The sequence below is a fragment of the Spermophilus citellus genome, assembly GCF_964194105.1.
Source record: "Spermophilus citellus genome assembly, chromosome: 18".
Lineage (NCBI taxonomy): Eukaryota > Metazoa > Chordata > Mammalia > Rodentia > Sciuridae > Spermophilus > Spermophilus citellus.
In genome coordinates, this window is record NC_138200.1 from 18,131,976 (window position 1) to 18,150,276 (window position 18,301).

The 18,301-nt window shown below is 58.0% G+C and overlaps 1 protein-coding gene across 3 annotated transcripts; it reads right to left on the bottom strand.

Annotated features, from left to right (window-relative positions):
* Positions 1-1,829: 1,829 nt before the first annotated feature.
* HPN (hepsin) lies at positions 1,830-18,245 on the bottom strand. Of its 3 annotated transcripts, none has more exons than XM_081274018.1 (12): positions 16,454-18,245; positions 11,328-11,429; positions 11,206-11,247; positions 6,458-6,587; positions 6,268-6,390; positions 6,113-6,153; positions 5,683-5,848; positions 5,407-5,597; positions 2,951-3,046; positions 2,620-2,762; positions 2,326-2,490; positions 1,830-2,142 (listed from the first exon to the last, which is right to left on the bottom strand). In XM_081274018.1, exons 1-12 carry the CDS (start codon positions 16,641-16,643, stop codon positions 2,104-2,106), a joined length of 1,428 nt encoding a protein of 475 aa, XP_081130144.1. In that variant the 5' UTR covers positions 16,644-18,245; the 3' UTR covers positions 1,830-2,103. The 3 variants fall into 3 exon arrangements, with proteins under 3 accessions (XP_081130144.1, XP_081130145.1, XP_081130143.1); XM_081274019.1 differs by having other exon boundaries at positions 2,125-2,490; positions 16,454-16,523; positions 17,091-18,245; XM_081274017.1 differs by having other exon boundaries at positions 2,125-2,490.
* Positions 18,246-18,301: the final 56 nt, after the last annotated feature.

The window sequence follows — 18,301 nt, forward strand, 5'->3', positions numbered from 1 at the left end:
TCCCTGTCATCCCTGAAGCATCCATTGTGAGGCCCTCACCAGAGCCTACGTGGATGCAGCTGCCCAATCTTGGACTTCCAGCTCTGAAACTGTGAGCTAAATAACCTCTTTTCTTTATAAAGCACCGAGTCTTGGGTATTTTGTTATGGCGACAGAAAACAGACTAACACATGTCCAACTTTCTGTCAAATCCCCTAGAATAGGGCCACATCCCCTCAGATCCACCAGGGCAGGTCCATGACCTCTTAAGTGCCCCCTGCTGGCTGCTCAGACCCACTCCCCCAACCAGGGCATAGACAAATCTATTTAGACCATCACCCCAGAGTGAGTCACATTCCCCCAGAGTCCCCAAACTTCACTAAACACATGTACAGCACGATTTCCAGCTGAAAATTTTCAGTCATCTCCTCTAACTCTGTACATTTCTAACAAACCAATGTGCAAGTCAAATCTCAAATCACACTCCAAATACGGTGGTTAAGACAGTGCAGCCACATGCAGTCATTTGGAAAATCTGTGTACAGGTTCTGCAAGTTGAGAAACAGGGTTGGGAGACTCCACTGATCCTCAATGGTGGAGACCAACCTCACTAAGGCTTGGGGATCGGGAACAGGCACATGGTTGGAGCATTTCCCAAATGGATGTTCTGTTAGTCCTTCAAAGGAGACTTTTTTGGGGGATGGGGGTCTTTTTATACTCTAGGAAATTTCTTGGGAGCTTGAAGTTGATGCCTTATAATTTTTATCCTTTAAAATATTCAGAAACAGACACCCAGCTGACACATTACTTCTGCTGGTTTTTAACAGCACTAGACTGGAAACGCGTTCTCGCCATGTACAGGCAACAGCGCCCTCTGGTGGCCCTCTTGGCCATCACAAAGATCTGCAGATGCTCCAGAGGGTGTGTGTGTGGGGGGGGGGGGGGGCTGGGGAGCCCCATTCCAAGAAAAGGTGGGACCTGACCCCAGCCCACATGGATGTAGGGGTAGGGGCTTCAGCCCGCAATCACAAGGCCTGCACCCCACCTCCATCCAAAAGGCCCTGTTTTCTGTGTTGGTCCAAAGAAGATGTGCTTTTGCTCACTGGGCATTGATGTCCACTTTTTCTGGAAACAAGTCTTCATTTCAGCTTATATTGTTCTTGAAGGACAACCCCCTATGCATCCCCCCTACCCACCACCCCCACGTGCACCAGGTGCACAGTGATTCAATGAGAACATACCATCAAATCTGTTCAAGAGACCTGGGCCTCATTAGGACTTGTTTTGCTATTAGGGAAGAAACATTTGTGGCTAGAGCTGCAAAGCTGGGTGACGGGTCTAAGCCTGGAGTTAAGGTGGAGGTCTCTGTCTCTGTGGGTAGGAGCGGCTGCTTGGAAATGAAGCTGACACAATTAAAGTAGATTTGAGGGCAACTGGATCCAGCAGTACCTGAAGCCAGTATGCCCCCAGGGTATTTCCATTTAAGCAAACTGGTCAAAATCTTCTCTCTTTTTTGCTATATTAGGGATTTGACTTGGGGGTCCTAAGCATGCTCAGCAAGTGCTCTACCACTGAGCTATATCCCAGGACCTGTTTTTATTTTATTTTGACACAGGGTGTCCCTAAGTTGTTGAGGCTGGCCTTGAATTTGTAATCCTCCTGCCTCAGCCTCCCAAGTCACTGGGATTATAGGTGGGTGTCACTGTGTTTGAAAAAAAATCTTAATTTTGTGGAAAGTGGGGGATCATACGCTCTACCTGATAAACCCCAGGCCCTAATTCCTCTCTTCCCTCCCTGCAAAATGTCCTTGTTGCTGCTGACACTTGCAAACTCGGAGGCCGCATTAATCAAAACCATCTTTATTATTTAAACAGCATCCTGTCCTCAGGGGCCTCCAGACAGGAGCCCCCAGAGGGCAGAACAATATTTACAAGGGTCGGGAGGGTGAGGCAGAGTGAGCCCCCACTGTGGAAGACAGAACCTTGGAGGAGGGCGTCCCTGGGCCTGTGGACTGTCCCAGAGGAAGAGTGTCCCCTCCTGGGCTCAGCGTGGATCCTGTCGTGTGGAGCTGAAGCCACCCAACCTCGGGCCCCGGACAGGTGTGCTGCGAGGAGCCGCCACAGGTCAGAGCTGGGTCACCATGCCGCTGGCTTCGGAGTGAGTCTGGGGACAGACAGCTGGGCCTTCTGAGGTCTGAGGGGCTTTCCCCAAAGTCCCACGAGCCATCTCCCTTCCGCAGAAGACTGGAGACCCATCTGTCCCCCAGGCGCCTTCTTCTAGGGTGCCCCAAATTTCAGCCTCCCCTTAGCACCCCAGAGTCCCCCCAGTGGGGAGGGGACACCTCACCTTTATGGCCTGGAAGATCCACTCCCGGAAGTCACTGACTTTGGTGTAGACACCTGGCTTCTGGGCCAGGGCACAGCCAGTGCCCCAGCTCACAATGCCACAGAGCCGCCAACGTGGCGTCCGAGAGATGCTGTCCTCACACACAAAGGGACCACCACTGTCACCCTGGCGAGGGAAGGGCAAGGCGGCTGGAGGCCAGGAGGCCCTCTGTGCTCAGGCAGGGAGCCCCACCGCCCACTGCCCTGGTCTCCGTCCCTGGGCAGCAGGGGCCCGGCGGTCCCCCACAGCCCTCACCTGGCAGGCGTCGATGCCACCCTCGGGGTAGCCGGCACAGAACATCTTGGGCTTGATCTGGTTCCCGTAGAAGTCGGGGCCGTTGCAGACATCCGTGCTGATGATGGGCACTCGGGCCTCCTGGAGCACCCGGGCCTGCTGGCCTGGGGGTGCGGGGGCAAGGCTGGCCGGAGCCGGGGGGCATGCACGACCCCCTCCCTCCTGGCGCCCACCCCACGACCCCCAGGTCTCTACACACCAGGGCCTGTGGCTGTCCAGCCCACTGGTCTGCCCCTCCCCTGCCCAGGTCAGTCTCCCTAATGACGGTGTCCAGGCAGGGCACAGGACTCACCATAGTACTGCGTGTTGCCCCAGCCCGTCACAGTGCAGATCTTGCCGTCCACCAGCGCCTGGTCCGCAGCCGGGAGACACACGGGCTGGATGTATTCTGTGACAGAGACCCCGTCGGTCCAGCCCCTGCTGGCCTGCCCCGCCCCGCCCAGCACAAGCCCGTTCAGCTGCCTCCACGTCCCCCCACCAGGCCCTGTCCTCTGACCGTCTGTGATGGCCACAGTGACCCACCGCCTAGGCGAGCTCTCAGGGTGCTCAGTGCTCTCCTGTTCATCTCATCTCCTATCAGCCCCGGGAGGTAGGGGCAGCCATGACCCCAGAGAAGGGAAATGAGGCCAAGTCACTTGACCAAAGTTTCATAACGAATCAATGGTGAAGTCAGAATTTGAACCTAGGTTGGCCCAATTTCTAAGCCTGTTTTGTTAACCACAGCCATGGCACTACCCCCAGCCCAAAGGGCGGCTTTGGGAAGAATCCTATGTTGAGATGCTTGACTTCCACCTGTCATAACGATAAATATGTAGCCCTACACCAAGAATGCCCCTCCGAGATGTGGCACCCTTGTGCAGTGCACAACCTTCCCAAGTGGTCCTGTCAGCCCTGACTGTTGACTTTTCCTGCCTGAGACTCAGAGGCCTCAGCTGTAAAATCAAAATAATGATCATGACCCACCGGAAGCACCCTGAAAATTTGGTGAGGCAGCATATGCCTGGAATCAAACAGCAAGTACTTGGTGACTAGTCACAGTAATAAGTGACAGTCACAGCAGTAACTGCTAACAGTTTGGGAGCATTTGCTCTGGGCTGCTAAATCTCAAAGCTCTTTACTCGTTTGAACCCTTTTGATGGCCTCAACAACCCCAGGAAGTTGTTTTACAGCTGAGGAACAGGCACAGTTCGGTGAAGCCACGTGCCCCAGATCCCACCGTCGACAAATCCCCGGGATCTGTCCCCAGAGCCCTCAGCCATGTGTCTCAAACCCGGCTGCTCCCCCCCCCCCCAAGTCCTCATTTCAACATTGTAAACCCTCCACTCTTCGCTCAGGAGAAGGGAAGAAAAAGACGTATATCCCTCCCTTAAGTGAAAGACTAGGATCTCAGATCCCAAAAGAGAAAATGACCACAATAAACATGCCGCGGACCACGGCCGGAGTACCGACCTCCCCGGCCCCCAGCTGGCACCACGGGCAGCACCAGGCAGCCCCAGCTCCGCTCTGCCGTTTGCCAGCCGTGGAGCCTGGAGCCGTTTCCCTTCCCTGTGCGGGGACCCTGTGCAGGTGGGCCACGGGCTCTGTGAGATGCTCCTCGGGGCCACCGTGAGCAAGGGATGAGGACAGAGCCTGGCACGGGGAAGGCACCGCGCCAGCCTGGAGGCTCGTGGGCAAAGCCACTACTGAGTCACCTCATCGCTTTAGAGCCAGGTGTGACTTAAGGGTGGGGTCCGTATCTGAGAAATGGATCGTGACGTGACTTTGTGCAAATAACCCAGAACGTAGCTGACGCCACCTGAGATGCTTGAGGCCACATAAGCTCACGGGCCCATGTCCCCTGTACAGTCCATCACTGACCAAAACCATCTCCTGTGGCCCATAACTGCATCGTCCCTGTATCATGACTTTCGTTGCTATCACACTGGGGCCTGCGAGCTGGAACCCGAGGTCTAACCAGAGAACTGTAAAAGGAGGGACTCCTGGTGACCTCTCCACGGATCTGTCCCCTCCCTGTTTAGATTTCATATTTCATGTAATTATTCTGGGCAGCCGTGCTCATGAGCTACACCTCCCAGGCTGTCCTCCTCACCAGCGTGGCACATGCAAGTCCACAGCTTCAGGGTATTCCCAGACACACACGGTGACCACTCTGGGACTTTAGAACATGTCACCACCCCCAAAAGAAACCCTGTATCCTTTACCAATCCTCCCAGTTTCCACAGTCCCGCCACCCGCCCCTGGCAACCATGAACCCACTTTTGATCTCTATGGATTTGCCTGTTCTGGGCATTTCATAGGAATGGAATCACACAAGACGGGCTTCCTTCATGGGCAGAAGGACTCCCCAGTTCACCCGTGGTGCCGGGTGAACCCCTATCTTGTTTCCTTTTCATGGCCGTATAGGAGTCCGCTGTAGGGACGCACTCTGTTGTGTTTATCCATCTGTCAGATGATACGCATGTGGGTTGTTTTCATCTTTGAATAATGCTGATGTGAACATTTGTGTACAGTTGTGTAGACACGCGGTGTCCCTCCTGGATGTGCATCCCAGGTATGGAACTGTCACATGGTCAACTGCCAGAACATTCCCAAGTGGCTGCACCCGCTGCCCAGAGTTAATGATCACTCATTCCCCTGATCCATGAACACCTGGATCATCAGTGCATTCTAGTCTGCTCTTGTCCCCCTCCTTTGTCCTGTCTGTCTCTGGAGTCCCCAAGTCAAGTCATCCCTGCCCCCAAGAAGTACCTGTGAGGGGCAGGGGGCTGGACAGGTGGACCAGGGCGATATCATTGCTGTTCTCCTCACTGCTGGGGTCTCGGAAAGGAAGGTAGCCCCCGTGGTAGACCACGGCCTGCACCCCCAGCTGCATGCCCTGGGGCGAGGCCTGGGCCACTGCACCGGCAAACACCCGCCATCGAGACAGGACCCGGTTCCGCCTGCCAAGGGACAGGAGGGAAGGTGGTGGCCGGCCAGGCACGGCCTCACCGCCTCTCCCCCGGTGGGTGCTGCGGGGACACTCACTCTGGGAAGCAGTGGGCAGCTGTCAACACCCAGTCCCCGGAGAGCAGGGACCCACCGCAGAGGTGTGCACCGTCATAGCGCAGACTGACTTGCCAGGGCCACCTGCCCAGGCTGGTGTCCTGGCCACCCACAATACGGTCCACGGGCAGCTTCCTGCGGCCACAGTCTGTGGGGGAAGGCATCGGGGTGGCAGGGTGAGGTGGGAGCCCAACAGAGGTCTGGCCCTGGGTTCTGAGAGCCCTGAGGACAGGAAGACCTGCCCTGAGGACTGAGGGGACAGAGCCCGGCCCTGCCCCACCCTGCGGTCTGAACTTGACACAGCCCCTTGGGGGACCTGCAGGGCCACAGCCCTGCCCTGGGGAGAGTCTGAGGGGCCATGTTCCCCCCGGGGAGAAGCTAAAGGAAACAGTCTTGAGTTTTGGGGTCTCACCTTGGCACATGGTAGCCAAAAACCGGCCCCGGGGACAGTCGCTGTGATGGAAAGAGGGATGAGGACACAGGAACAAAACACCAATTAGTCCAGACAAGAGGAACATGAGGAGCCAGGGGCCAGGGACTGTCCCACCCCGCTGCTGCCCTCCTCACCACACGGAGATGACGTCCAGCAGCCTCTGGGCGTGGGGCAGCCTGCCCTCGTCCACGCAGAAGAATCCCGACGTGCCGTTGGCGCCTGCCATCCGCACGTCCAGCTCCGAGTGGGCCAGGGCCCTGGGCAGGGCGAGGGTCAGACCTGCTCCTCCCGCCCCCAGCCCCACCCCCTGGGGCTCCCTGGTACCTGAGGAAGCCCATCTCCTCGCAGCCGAGCCCTGCCACCCTGGCATTGGAACGCGAGGAGCACAGCAGCCGCCAGGTCCCCTCCGTCTGGTCAAACACCGTGAGCCGGGCGTCCACAGGGCTGGCCTGCACTGCAGGGTGACAGAGCCGGCCGCCTGGGTCCCACGGTCATGCTCCCGACCCACCTCCCTGGCCACAGCCCCCCTGGCCTGTTAGGTCAGGTGGCTCCAGCCCCAGGCCTCACAGGGCCCAGGAGCAAGCATAGGCGCTGAAGGGCAAGGAGCTGGGGACACCAGCGGCTGGGCCCTGGGACTCCGAAGCTGGCCACTGAAACTGGAGCATTCGGGAAGAGGGAGTCCTTCCCACCAAGGTCCCCAGTTTTCCAAAGTGGCTGCACCCAAAACTCAGATGTTAAGGGCCTTCTTTGCCCCCGTGAGAAAAAAGGGCAGTTCCCATGTGGGGGAGAGCGGAGAGGATTCTGGGGACATTTTTAAAGGCCCCAAAGAAAGCCCAGAGTTGGGTGAGCTCATAATTTCCCATTTGCTTAGCCAATTGATTACTTGGTTTTGTCTTTTGCAGTCTGAAGACCCTTGACTAATACACCAGGTTCCTAAAACATTTAAATAAATATTCTAGGGTTAAGAGGAGGAGGAGGAGGAGGAGGAGGAGGAGGAGGAGGAGGAGGAGGAGGAGGAGGAGGGAGAAGAAGGTTGGCTTTTCTGTCTTTTTGAATGCTAAAATGCATGATTTCCCATTTAGGCAAAGCAATATTCATTCTTTCACGCATCAGACATTGACCATGCTCCAAGCCCAGTGGTGCTAGGACACAAGGATGACCCAAGAGACGGCTCTGGGCTCTGCCATCACCAAGCCACCAGTCTGGAGAGACAGGAATGAAAAAGCAGTCCCTGACATGAAGCAGGGCTAAGCTACCCAGGAGGGCCAGAGGGGAGCAAGCTCTTGGGAGGTGGTTCTGTTCTGGGCTGGGGGAGGGGGGCAGTCTGTGTGGATGTCCCCAGGGGCCCATCGATCCAGCCCATGCATCAGGGGATCCCTGATAGCACCTGAGCCGGGTCACAGCCCTCAGGTGCATTTCCTCTGTTTACCAAACAAGCCGAGGTGCCAGGAGCTATTTTAGGCAATGAACACATCAGACAAACCCTTGCCCTGGTGCAGCCCAAAGCCCAGTCGGGGAGAGAGATAATAAACAGGATGAAGCAGTAAAATATGTCACATGTCACAACAGAAGAAGGGGTTACGGAGACAAAGGAAGCTGACAGGATGGGCGTGAGATGGCACATCTCAGTAGGTGGGCAGGGACAGCTTTGCAGAGAAGGTGGCATCTAAGAATCTGAGGGAGGTGAGAAAGACAGGCGAGGGGACAGCAAATTAGGCCAAGGGACTCGCAGAACCCAGGGCGGGTGCAGGGTGGGGGCCGTGGGGGTGGGGACAACGGGAGATGGGATGGAGCCAGGCTGGGCTTTGAGCTGGAACCCAGTGCAGCAGGGGGCTCAGACCTGGAGCTCCCCTGACTGCAGGTGGGGGAGCCCAGGCAGGGGCAGGGGCTGGGCCCAGGCGGGAGCAGGGGGCTGGAGAAGAGTGCGATTCTGGATAAGTTTTGCAGGTGGAGCTGACAGTCTGCTTTGGATCCACTTGTGAATGTGAAGGCAGGAGAGGGGTCAAGGACAAGCCCTCAGAGCCACCAGGAGGATGGAGCTGCAGAGGTGGGGACGGGCCGGCGGAGGGGACGGGTTTGTGAAAGCATGGGCCGTGGGCCTCTGTGTGCTCTCAGGAGCCCCCAGCGTGGCCTGATGGCACCTTCTGGGACACAGAGTCTGGTGATAACTGGCCTTTGACTTCTTCTAAGAGGAGCCCCGTGAGGCCGCACCCAGGCAGGGCCTGCTTAGGTACCCACAGGTCTGAACCAGGGAAGGCAGGACTTCCAACAAGCACCTGCCCTGCTGAGGACCTACTGTGTGCCTGGCATTATGCCCACACTCTCCCTGCCCCGCCATCAACCCAGGCCTCGTAGCCACCAAATCACTGCCATTTTAAAGACGGAGAGACTTAGAGAGATGGGCTGGCACACCCAACACCACCAAGGCAGTGAGCAACAAGGACAGGGAGGAAACCAGGCCCACCCAGTGACCACTTCCGTGCCCATCCAACCAGTTGGGGGCAGGGATTAGCCTAGGAAGGATACTCGTGCCCGGGGACACACAGCAAAGAACTGGGGGAACCAGGATCTGAACCCCAGACGTGCCGACCTTCAGTCCCCGCTCCATGTGGACGGGGCCTGACCCTTCCCTGGCTGCACTGGACTGAAGAGCTGTCTGGCTGGTCTGGTGTCATGATGGCCTCTTGCGGGGGGGGGGGGGGTGCCCCTCTCCTCGGGTTGGTGCCCGCGGCTCCCTGAGCTCTGAGACCAGAACAGAGTTTGGGACAGCAAGGCAGGGGCGGTGGGGTGGAGGTGGAGTCTTACTTTTAAACGACGCCTAACTGTTCCAGAAATTTCCAGCAAGTGTGGGGTTTGAGAAAAAGGAGTGAGTGCATGGACGGGTGTTGCGGGAGGTGTGGGGAGCGGGGGAGGGGAGGGGGACAGAATGCTGCCTCTGGTTATTTTTAAAACCACAGTCTATGCGCCGCGTCTCACTTTGAAATGTTTTCTTCTTGTTTATATTATTTTAGGCAATGCCAAAAGTGCTTTCCGGGTCGCCTGGTGGGCCTCCTACACCGACTGACTGAGGTGGGAAATCCACAAAACAAGGCAGGGATGGGGGGGTTGTTTTGACTCACGATTCCCCAGGGTTCTGGAAACTGGCCAGATCCAGGTGACTGTCCAGCTGAAGGCCCAGGACAGCCTAGCTCACCTGGGTGATCTATCCTTGTGCTATTTATTAAGCCAAGATGTCCTGAGTGCCTACTGTGCGCCAAGCACTGCCTGACCAGTGAACAGAATGCCCCTGCCTGCTTGAAACACACCAGGAGTGGGAGCACGAGGTGGGTCCACGAGGACAGCGGGAATGGGACATCGGGGGGAGCAGGGGAGCCCCCACAGACTGGAGCCCAGAGAGTGCCAGAGGTCAGGGGGAGGTGGGGTGGACTGAGTCCCACGTCCTGGGAGCCCAGGAGCCTGTGAGGTGGGTACTTCATCCTGTGACCCCCGGGGCTTTCTGCAAGGGCCTGATCTCACGTCTCTGCCAATGAGTGGTCTCAGGTAAGTCGGTTCACCTCACTGGGTGCCAGGTTCCCACACCCCACACAAAACTCTGGACCTGTGACAACTCCCAGCCCGTCGTAGGCCTGTTGGGTAAAGTTGTGGTTGGGACCTGGCAGAGGTTACCCTTTACCATGGCAACGAATTCAGCAGTTCCTTGATACACAATAAAGGGTGGGAGTCACACAGAGTGGCCACCCAGGCTGCCTGGGTGCAAGTCACAGCCCTGCCACCTACTAGCTCTGTGACCTGGGGTAAGTCCCTTGGCCAAAATGTGCCTTGGTTCCCCCATACAAACAGGGGCGCTTGGGAGGACTGAAAGAACGAATTTGAGCTGGGTGCAGCAGCGCATGCCTGTAATCCCAGCAGCTCGGGAGGCTGAGGCAGGAGGATCTTGAGATCAAAGCCAGCCTCAGCAACTTATTAAAGCCCTAAGCAACTCAGCGAGACCCTGTCTCTAAATAAAAAATAAAAAGGGCTGGGGACCTGGCTCAGGAATTGAGTGCCCCTGAGTTCAATTCCTGTCACCAAAAAAAAAAAAAGCTGATCCGGTCAAGCCCCAAGGTGCTCGCCTGACCCAGGCAAACATCACCTAAGTGCCCGCCAGCAGAGGGGACGCTGATGCTGGCTTTTTGGGTCTGGAACTTCATTATTGCTCTTGGTGTGAACTGAATTCTTTAAGAAATCTGAGGCGGCCTGAAGATGTGAAAACACACTTCCCAAGCAAGTCCCCCTTTCTTTCGGCTGCCCTGGGGTCATACAAGGCATTAGGGCAGGTTCACTCCCTCATCCCACAGTCCGTTTCTGAATCTCCTGACTGCTGTGGCGGGCACCCCAAGGGCCTGCAGCCATGGCTACATCCAGCCAAGGTGAGCCACTCAGGGCCCATCATTACCAGCTGTGTCCTCTCTGGTACTCATTTCCCACGTCTGGAAAATGGGCAAATAGTAGCATAAGCAAACCTCGCTCTCCTGCCTCCTAGGGGAGCTAGAGGATCCCTGAATTCCCACTGTGCCTCCAGAACATGTGCTGACCAGGCCCGACGGCGCAACATGGTCCACGGGAACGCTGCGGTCTGAGGCTAACTACATGATGGAGCCTCAGTTTCCCCATCTGTAAACTGGGGAGAACCACAGTCCTACCCTCACAGGGCTGCTGGAAGAGGCCACGGGATGGCATGTCGATGAATACACGAAACCTAAACAAGAAAATGAACCACATTTTTTCCTACTGGGAGAGATGCACCCTGATATTTTCTAATCACTTTTAAAAAGTGGGAGTTTCCAACTCCCTAATTTAAATCCCTCGTGCACTCAGGGGTAAGCCATTTGGAGCCTGAAAAACACTGGGTTGGACAAGGGACAGACTTATTAAAACATGCCTGGGACCACAGCTGGCACTCGATACAAATGCACTATTATCATTAGCATTTCCGCGTGCACCGATACATTCACTCAAAAATACTTTTATTGAGCCACCGTCCCCGCAGGTTCCTCCAGGGCCCCCCAGAGGGTCCCAGCTGCTGGACTCACCTGGATACAGCGGCTCCTGGTCACTCCTGAGTAGAAGAGTCACTGCAGAGAAGGTGGAGGTGAGGGCAGGCATTGGGGGCCGCAGGGCCAGGGGAGATCAGAGGCACAGGGACCACTCTCACCGATGGCCCAGGACGCTGCCCCGATGCCCGTCAGGAGGAGGAGGGTCCCCACAATGAGAGCTGCCACCTTGGGTCCGGAGCAGCATGGCACAGTCCGGCCACCTGCAACAGACACCATGCTGGGCCACTGCCAGGCCTGTCCCCATTGCCGCAGGGTCCAGGCACTGGGCCAGCTGCCCTGCCCCCCAGGGCTAACTTGTCACCACTGAGCCTGCTGTGCCCTGGGCCCGGTTCCTGGGGCCGAGCAATGGGCAGGGTGGTCCCTCCCTGGCCAGGTGGACAACCAGGTGTCCAGCTCCCCAAAGGCTCCAGCTGGGGAGGGGCCACGGCTGGGCCCGCTGCCATTACCCTGGCACTCCTCTGGCTCTTAGGGGACTCCTCCTCCCAGGTGACACTGAGCTTTGGCATTTCTGTCGTCTCTTTGTGCCCCCGACCTCTCACTTCGGCTGGCTTTTCCAGGGGCTCCTGCAGCATCAGGGCTCATGACGTTGATTTCCCCCTCCCCCTGTTGCTTGGGAGACCCCCCCAGCCCCCAAACCCAATGTGGTCCCTGGAAGTTGAGAACCGAAGTTTGGAAAGTTGCCAGCCTCACTCTTCTGGCTGGAATCTTGGGCATCCACCCAGCACCCACTTCTAAAAACCAACACTTTAGAGACCTTTTAAATAATGCCAACTCATTTTTCACTGTGCGCTGAGCACTGTTCTAAACACATCAACTATTCAGTCTGCGTATCAGCCCTGCATTGCGATGCCCACTTTTCCTACAGCTCAGAGAAGTCGAGTCACATGCCCACCATGACTCAGCCTGCAAGAGGCAGAGCTGAGATCTGAACCCTGGGCAGACTGGGTGGCAGATCCAAAGTACATAATCACGAAGCCTCTCATTGTGTCACTGGCATACAGCAAGTGCTCAGTACATGCTTGATACCTCATTAGAGTTTTGTGGTCCATGCAATGCTCTTCACCGCTCTGAGCCTCTGTTTGCATGGGTAAAATGGAGCTTGAGCCTTTCTCTGTCTTACTGAGCATCCTCTGTGTCCTTAGTACCACTCTAGGCTCTGGGAGCAGAGGTTAAGACAGACAGGCAAGAAGATGGCTCTCTCGGGGTGTGAGTTGGGAGCAGGGATGCCCACAACTAAACATGAACCTGATAATTTCCAGATTGTGGCAAAGGCTATGAGGAAAATAATGGAGGTGGGGGGCTTCTCAAGGGGGATGAGGCTCCTGAAGAAAAGACTTTGAGCCAGGGGCAGTGGTGCACACCTGTAATCCCAGTGGCTCAGGAGGCTAAGAAAGGAGGATCCCGAGTTCAAAGCCAGCCTCAGCAACTTAGCAAGGGCCTAAGCAACTCAGTGAGACCCTGTCTCTACATAAAATACAAAATAGGGCTGGGGATGTGGCTCGGTGGTCGAGTGCCCTGAGTTCAATCCCTGTTAAGAAAAAGAAGGAGGAGAAAAGACTTTGGAGCTAGACCAGAATGCAAAGGAAGCCATGCAAGGACATTAAGGAACAGCATGGTGGGCAGAGGGAACAGCATGGGCAAAGCCAGGAGGCAAGAACAAGCTCACTGTGTTAGAGGGCTAGAGAGGCCCTGGAGGAGGCCAGAAGGGTACAGGCTCAGGGAGGGCAGTGGGAACCAAGGCCCGGGCCAGCTAGGGAGGCCTCGTGGCCCAGAGGAAAGAAGAACTGTATTTCCAGTGCACAGAGGTCCTAGAGATCCAACGCCAACTTGCCCACTAGGGATTCTAGGAGGACCAAAGGAAAAAGACCACTAATGGCCCTGCCCTGGCCCTGTCTTGGGCTCCGCTGCCAGAAAGTTCTCTCAGGGCTTCAGAGCTCCCAGCTCCCTCGTCCGTGTCTGGGTGGCATGTTGGTGGGCAGAGTGCCAGGTCAGTACCCGGAACAGAGCCGGGAGTGGCCCAGGACCTTCCTGGGAGAGTCCCTGTTTGGGTGGCTTGAGAATCTGAGAGCCCAGCGGCTCCCACCAGCATCAGGAAATGCTGCATCCCTCCAGGAGGCGCTGGGCAGGGGCGACCCAGCTCAGCCCCTGCCTGTCCTGGTGACGGGTGGGGAGGGCTCTCAGGCCTGTCCCCACGCCCAGCTCGGCCTCTGACATCTTCCTGGTTCCAGGGGAGTGTCTTGGCTTCCTGCATCTACAGGCTCGGGGCCCTCTGTCTCGGGGTGTGCCTGCCAGGGCTGCAGTCTGCACAAGACCTAGAGGCTCTGATGCATCTGGGCGGGGGGACAGCAAGCAATGCCACCTGTGTCTCCTAGGGTGACAAGAAAGCACCCCCTTCCATGCTAGGACTTTGAGCACTTCCAAAACAGGTCCCTCTGGTGGGACAGGCTGCGTCCTCACCTGGGTCCCCTGGGGAAAGAGACACCCTTCCTGGGTATCTTTGCTGGGACAAGATGCTCTCTGCTCCTGCCATTGAGAGGTGACATCCTCAACATCACAATCTCTGGAAGCTATGGGGCTTTGTGCTCCGCGGGTCAGGCCTCTCCTGGACCCACTTTTGCCCGAGACTCTCTGCTCTGTTTCTCGGGGCGTCCCCCAGCGGTCCCCCAGCTTCTCGCGGGACAGGTTCTGCCTCCACCAAAGGTGACATCTTTGAATCTGAATCTGTCGAAACCCCTCTCTTACATGACCTGGACTTCCTGCCTGAGATGCCCCCTCTTTGGAGACAACACACACACTGTGTTCCCGGGACCCCTCCAAGGCTCTGCTCCGGGCTCTCTGTCCACTCCCTGGAATCCAGATGCCTAAGATGGCCGTGAGCTCCTCCCTCCCTCTCCTCCTGGGTCTGCCGTCTGTCTCACCTGCCTCTGTGGCCTCGGTTTACACTCTCTGTCCTCAGCCCTGGACTGTGTTCTGAGCCCCGGGCAGGGGTCCTGCAGCCTCTTGGGAACCTTCCCCTGAAACCCCCTAGTTTCTTCTCACCCCCTAGGTCCCATAGGGCCCCAAGGTCTCCCCAGATCTCTTCTTCCTCCCAGGTCCCGAGGCCCTCCTCCCCAGGACTGGCCCTCAACTGGAGGACTCTTCCTTCTCCCTAAAGCTGGCCAGTTCCTCCAGCCTGGCCAGTCCTCCTAAGTGACCCTCCTGTCCACCCTTCCTTCCCTTCCCCTGGTCCTGCCTCAGTTCAGCCCCATCCAACCACCGAGCTCTGTCTCCCCTTCCGGTCTCCCTCCACAAGGAAGCCTGGGGAACCTTCCTAAAATACCAAATCCAACCTGTCCCTTCTTAATCTAGAACCATCCATGACTCCCTAGTGCCCCCCAGAATGGAGGCTAAGTCCCTCAGCCGGACGTGTCCAGCCCTGTAGGATATAAGTGTAGCTTTTTGACACTTGAGGGTTGGATGTGTTTCCCCAAATTCCAAACAGCGCTCGGCTCCCTATCGGACACCTCCCAGAGCTTCCTAGAGCCAGGGGAGCACAGAACTTATACCACCAACTAGAGGCAAGAAGCGTTGCCGCCAGCGCCACCTTGTGGAGAGACCCAGCACTGCCAAGGAATCCCCTGCTCCTGACCCAGACAGAGCCTGGTCCAGTGGCAGCACTCATCTCCCCCACAGCTTCCTTTCCTGCATCACCTCCAGAAACACCAGCACCAGCTGCGCTCGCTGTGCCGCGGGGCAGTCTGCCACCCGGGCTTCAGCCGCCTTCTTCCCCTGCTGGCACACGCTACCTACCCCTCCTCATCCTTTGAGTCTGAACTCAGAAGTCACCTCCTGGGATTCCCCAGTCCCCAGAAGCACTGAGAGCCTTGGGCACATGTCACTGTCATCCTGTTTAAAGATGAGGAGACGAGTCCCAGAGAGGCACAGACACCCACCCCAGTGACCCAGCAAGCAGGCCCGGCATCAGAACCCTTCAGATCCAGAAAGAAGGAATTGTCTCAAAGGAGCCAGGATCTGTCACCCACCTGCTCAGCCGGGTGCCCGGCACTTTCTCCTGAGTGACAGAGAACTGGTTCACTCTGAATGGCAGCTGAGTGGTTGGGATCTAAGGGTCTGAGTGGCTATCTACACTGAGACTGAGACCTGAGGAGGGCTGAGTCTGGGCTAGTCATGTCAGCCAGTACCCTCACGCCATGCTGTGAGGTATACGAATGCCATCTCCATTTTACAGAGGAAACTGAGACCCAGAGAGGGTAAGCTATTTGCCCAGGGCCACACAGCTAGAAAGCGCTGCTGTCTGGGACTGAATGCAGGTAGCCTGGCTCCAGGAAGAAGAGGAGGAGTCAATCCCAACTGGGGTAGGGTTGGAAGAAAAGACTGCCCTTTCAGCTGGGTCCCCAAGTGTGGAAGAGGCTGAGACGGAGGCGGGCTGCCTAGAGCCCTTGAATGCCATCCACTCCATGGGGTGGCTTCTCTCCAGCATCCCCAGGGTGACTTCTCAGCTCCTCTTCTCTCTCCATCCCTCTGGGCTGAGTCCAAAGTCCTCCCTCTGCTCTTTTGCCCACAGAGCCAGGCAGCAGGAGGAATGTGAGGACGCACTGGGGGTCCTGAGTCCCTGGGACTCCAAGTCTTCCAACCTCTGTCCTGACAGCTGCTGTTTATGGCACGCGTCTTACATCCTGAGGCCCCATGCGGGTGCCTGGTGTGTTCCCTGCTCCCTGTTACCTCAGGGAGGGAGTATTGGACCCACACTTGACCCCGGGGGCAGGGGAAAGGGGGACTGAAGAGCAGAGAAATGCTGTCAGTTGCACAAGACCACACAGCAAAAAAGTGGCCGGAGCAAATTCAAGTGCAAGGCCCATGTGTTTGACCTTAACATCTGGGCCCTTAACCACAGCAGCAGAGCAGCGTCCTGTCCCCATGTCACCATCCCCCCAGTAGAGGACAGGCTCAGGGTGAGCTGAGAAATCACTGGGGGTGAGGGGAAACTGAGGCAAGGTGCCAGGAAGGTCATCCGGGGTAGCAGGGAGCCAGGGGGTGGCACAAGTGCACAGAACACGGAGTTAATGGTTAATCAGGTGAACGAGGCTGCAGAAGGGGGTGGGGACGGGCCTGGGAGGGGGGACCAGAGATGGGGGCTCCATGGGGGTGGAAGGTTGAAGAGAGAGCACAGCAGAAGGGCACCAGGCAGAGCCCAAGTGGGGGCTCAGGAAAGGGGGGGACTCACCCTCCTTCTCGGCCATGTCACAGCCTCTTGTTAATGATTCCCCGGCTGACCTCCTGGGCCGGGGTGGGACCTGTGGGGAGATGAACAGGGAGGCAGGGCCTGGGGGAGCCCAGCCCAGCCCGGCACTGGTGCCCCCAGTCCCAGGCGTCCATCCAGGGAAGCTGGAGGGACTGGGCTCTGGCCAGAGCATGCCATGATCACGGACTCAGATTGGGCTGGGTTCAAGGATGGGGTCAGTGTCTGACCAGTGCCATGGGGACTCCTGGAATTGAAGGGCTGAGGACCCCCAGGCCTGAGCCTGGGGTGCGGGGGTGTGGGAGCCAGGTGGCCAGGTGTGATGGACCCGGATGGGAGGGAACTGGGATTGGAACCCATGGGGTCTGAGGGAAGAGAGGGCGGAGGGGAAGCAAAAATTTGAGGGCTGGACTCCCGAGTCTGAACATGGAGAAACCTGGGGGCCCAATCTCCAAGTCTGATGGGAGAGTGTGCTGGAGTCCTCGGTCCTTGGGAAGAAGTCCGACAGTCATGTTTGGGGTCCTTGGGAGCCCCTGGATTGGGCGTGGGCATCGAATTGGGTAGAGGCGAGGGGACCCCTGTCCTCAGGATTGGAACTGAGTCTGGGGTCCCTGGTCCTTACCCTGGGGTCCAGCAGGTGGGGGAAGAGCCTCGAGATGGTGCGGTTGAGGGTCAGTCTCCAGGCCGGGGCAGCGGCATGGTGGCCCCGCAGCGGGCGGCCCGGGAGGCAGAGGTGGTGGCGGCGGTGGCGTGGGGCCTGCTAGGCCAGGCGGCCTCACCTGAGGAGCAGGGGGCTGGGCGGGAGGCGGGGGAAGGGGCGGGGAGGGGCCGGGCCCGGGGATTGGCAGCCCCAGAGGCCACCTGGCTGGTGGGGCCGGGCGGACAGGGGCTGGACCAGGCAGCCCCAGCAAACCCGCCGGACTGGAGCTGCAGAGGGGCGCAGGGGCGCGGGAGCGAGGCGGCCGGGGGTGACGGACCCGGATCCGAGGGAACCAGGTGGAAGGGCCTGGCTGTCCCAAGTCCACTTTGCCACTGCCACTTCTCCTGCCCCGCCCATCCGCTGTCCCTCTCCCGGTTCCAGCCTCAGCCCCCTCCCTTTTCGGAGCCCCTTTCGGTCCCCTAACCAACACCTGTCGCCTCTACCCCTTCCCTGTCCCCGGCCCCGGGCGGCCTCTGGCCTCTGCCGCATGGTCCTGCTCCTCCTGCCAGCCCCCTCCCCCAGCTGCTTTCCTACAAGTCACGGGGGCTCGTTTGCTTTGGCAGCCTCCCTGCCGCCTGCCGTGGTGACCTCTGGAGCCGGAAAGTCCTAGGTAGGGGGATGGGGGCTTGGCCTGGAAAAGGCTACACTGAGTGCTGAGGCCCAGGCCAAGTGGCCGGAAGTGGCCAGAGCAGATACACGCTGTCCCGCCAGCAACCAAGAGCCATCCACGTCAGACCCCAGGCCAGATCAACACCCAGACGGGCCAGGTCGCCAGCAGCCACTTGCCCGCCGTCAGACCAGGACCGCTCACCCCAGATGGGTCCTCCCTGCACAATTAGGTCCACCTGCTCACCCTCACAGGCCCCCTGTCCAGTCCAACCCACAGACCCCAGCAGCGGCCCTGCCCAGCTGACACTGGTTTCGCCTGCCTGGGGCTGGCCCCCAATCTCTCTCCCTGCACCCCCAAAGCTCAGAGGCTCCTCCTTGCTGGCTCCACTTCCTCCCCTGCCTCTCAGCCCCCACTGAGCTAATGACTCCCCTCAACCAGGCTTTAATCAAGTTCTAAGTGGCTCCATAGGCTCCCCACTGAGTCCCTAACTCCCTGAGGTCCCCGCTGCCTCCAGGGAGGGAGG

Bases quoted from the DNA above. Each gene is read 5' to 3' on its own strand.
- HPN (XM_081274017.1), bottom strand. From the start codon at position 16,643: ATGCTCTGGCCAGAGCCCAGTCCCTCCAGCTTCCCTGGATGGACGCCT. The intron at 5,849-6,112 runs GTGAGACCCCAA...CTTCCCCCACAG, and splicing joins TTTGGCTACCATGTGCCAAG to ACTGTGGCCGCAGGAAGCTG. The intron at 2,491-2,619 runs GTGAGGGCTGTG...TTCCCTCGCCAG, and splicing joins GTGGCATCGACGCCTGCCAG to GGTGACAGTGGTGGTCCCTT.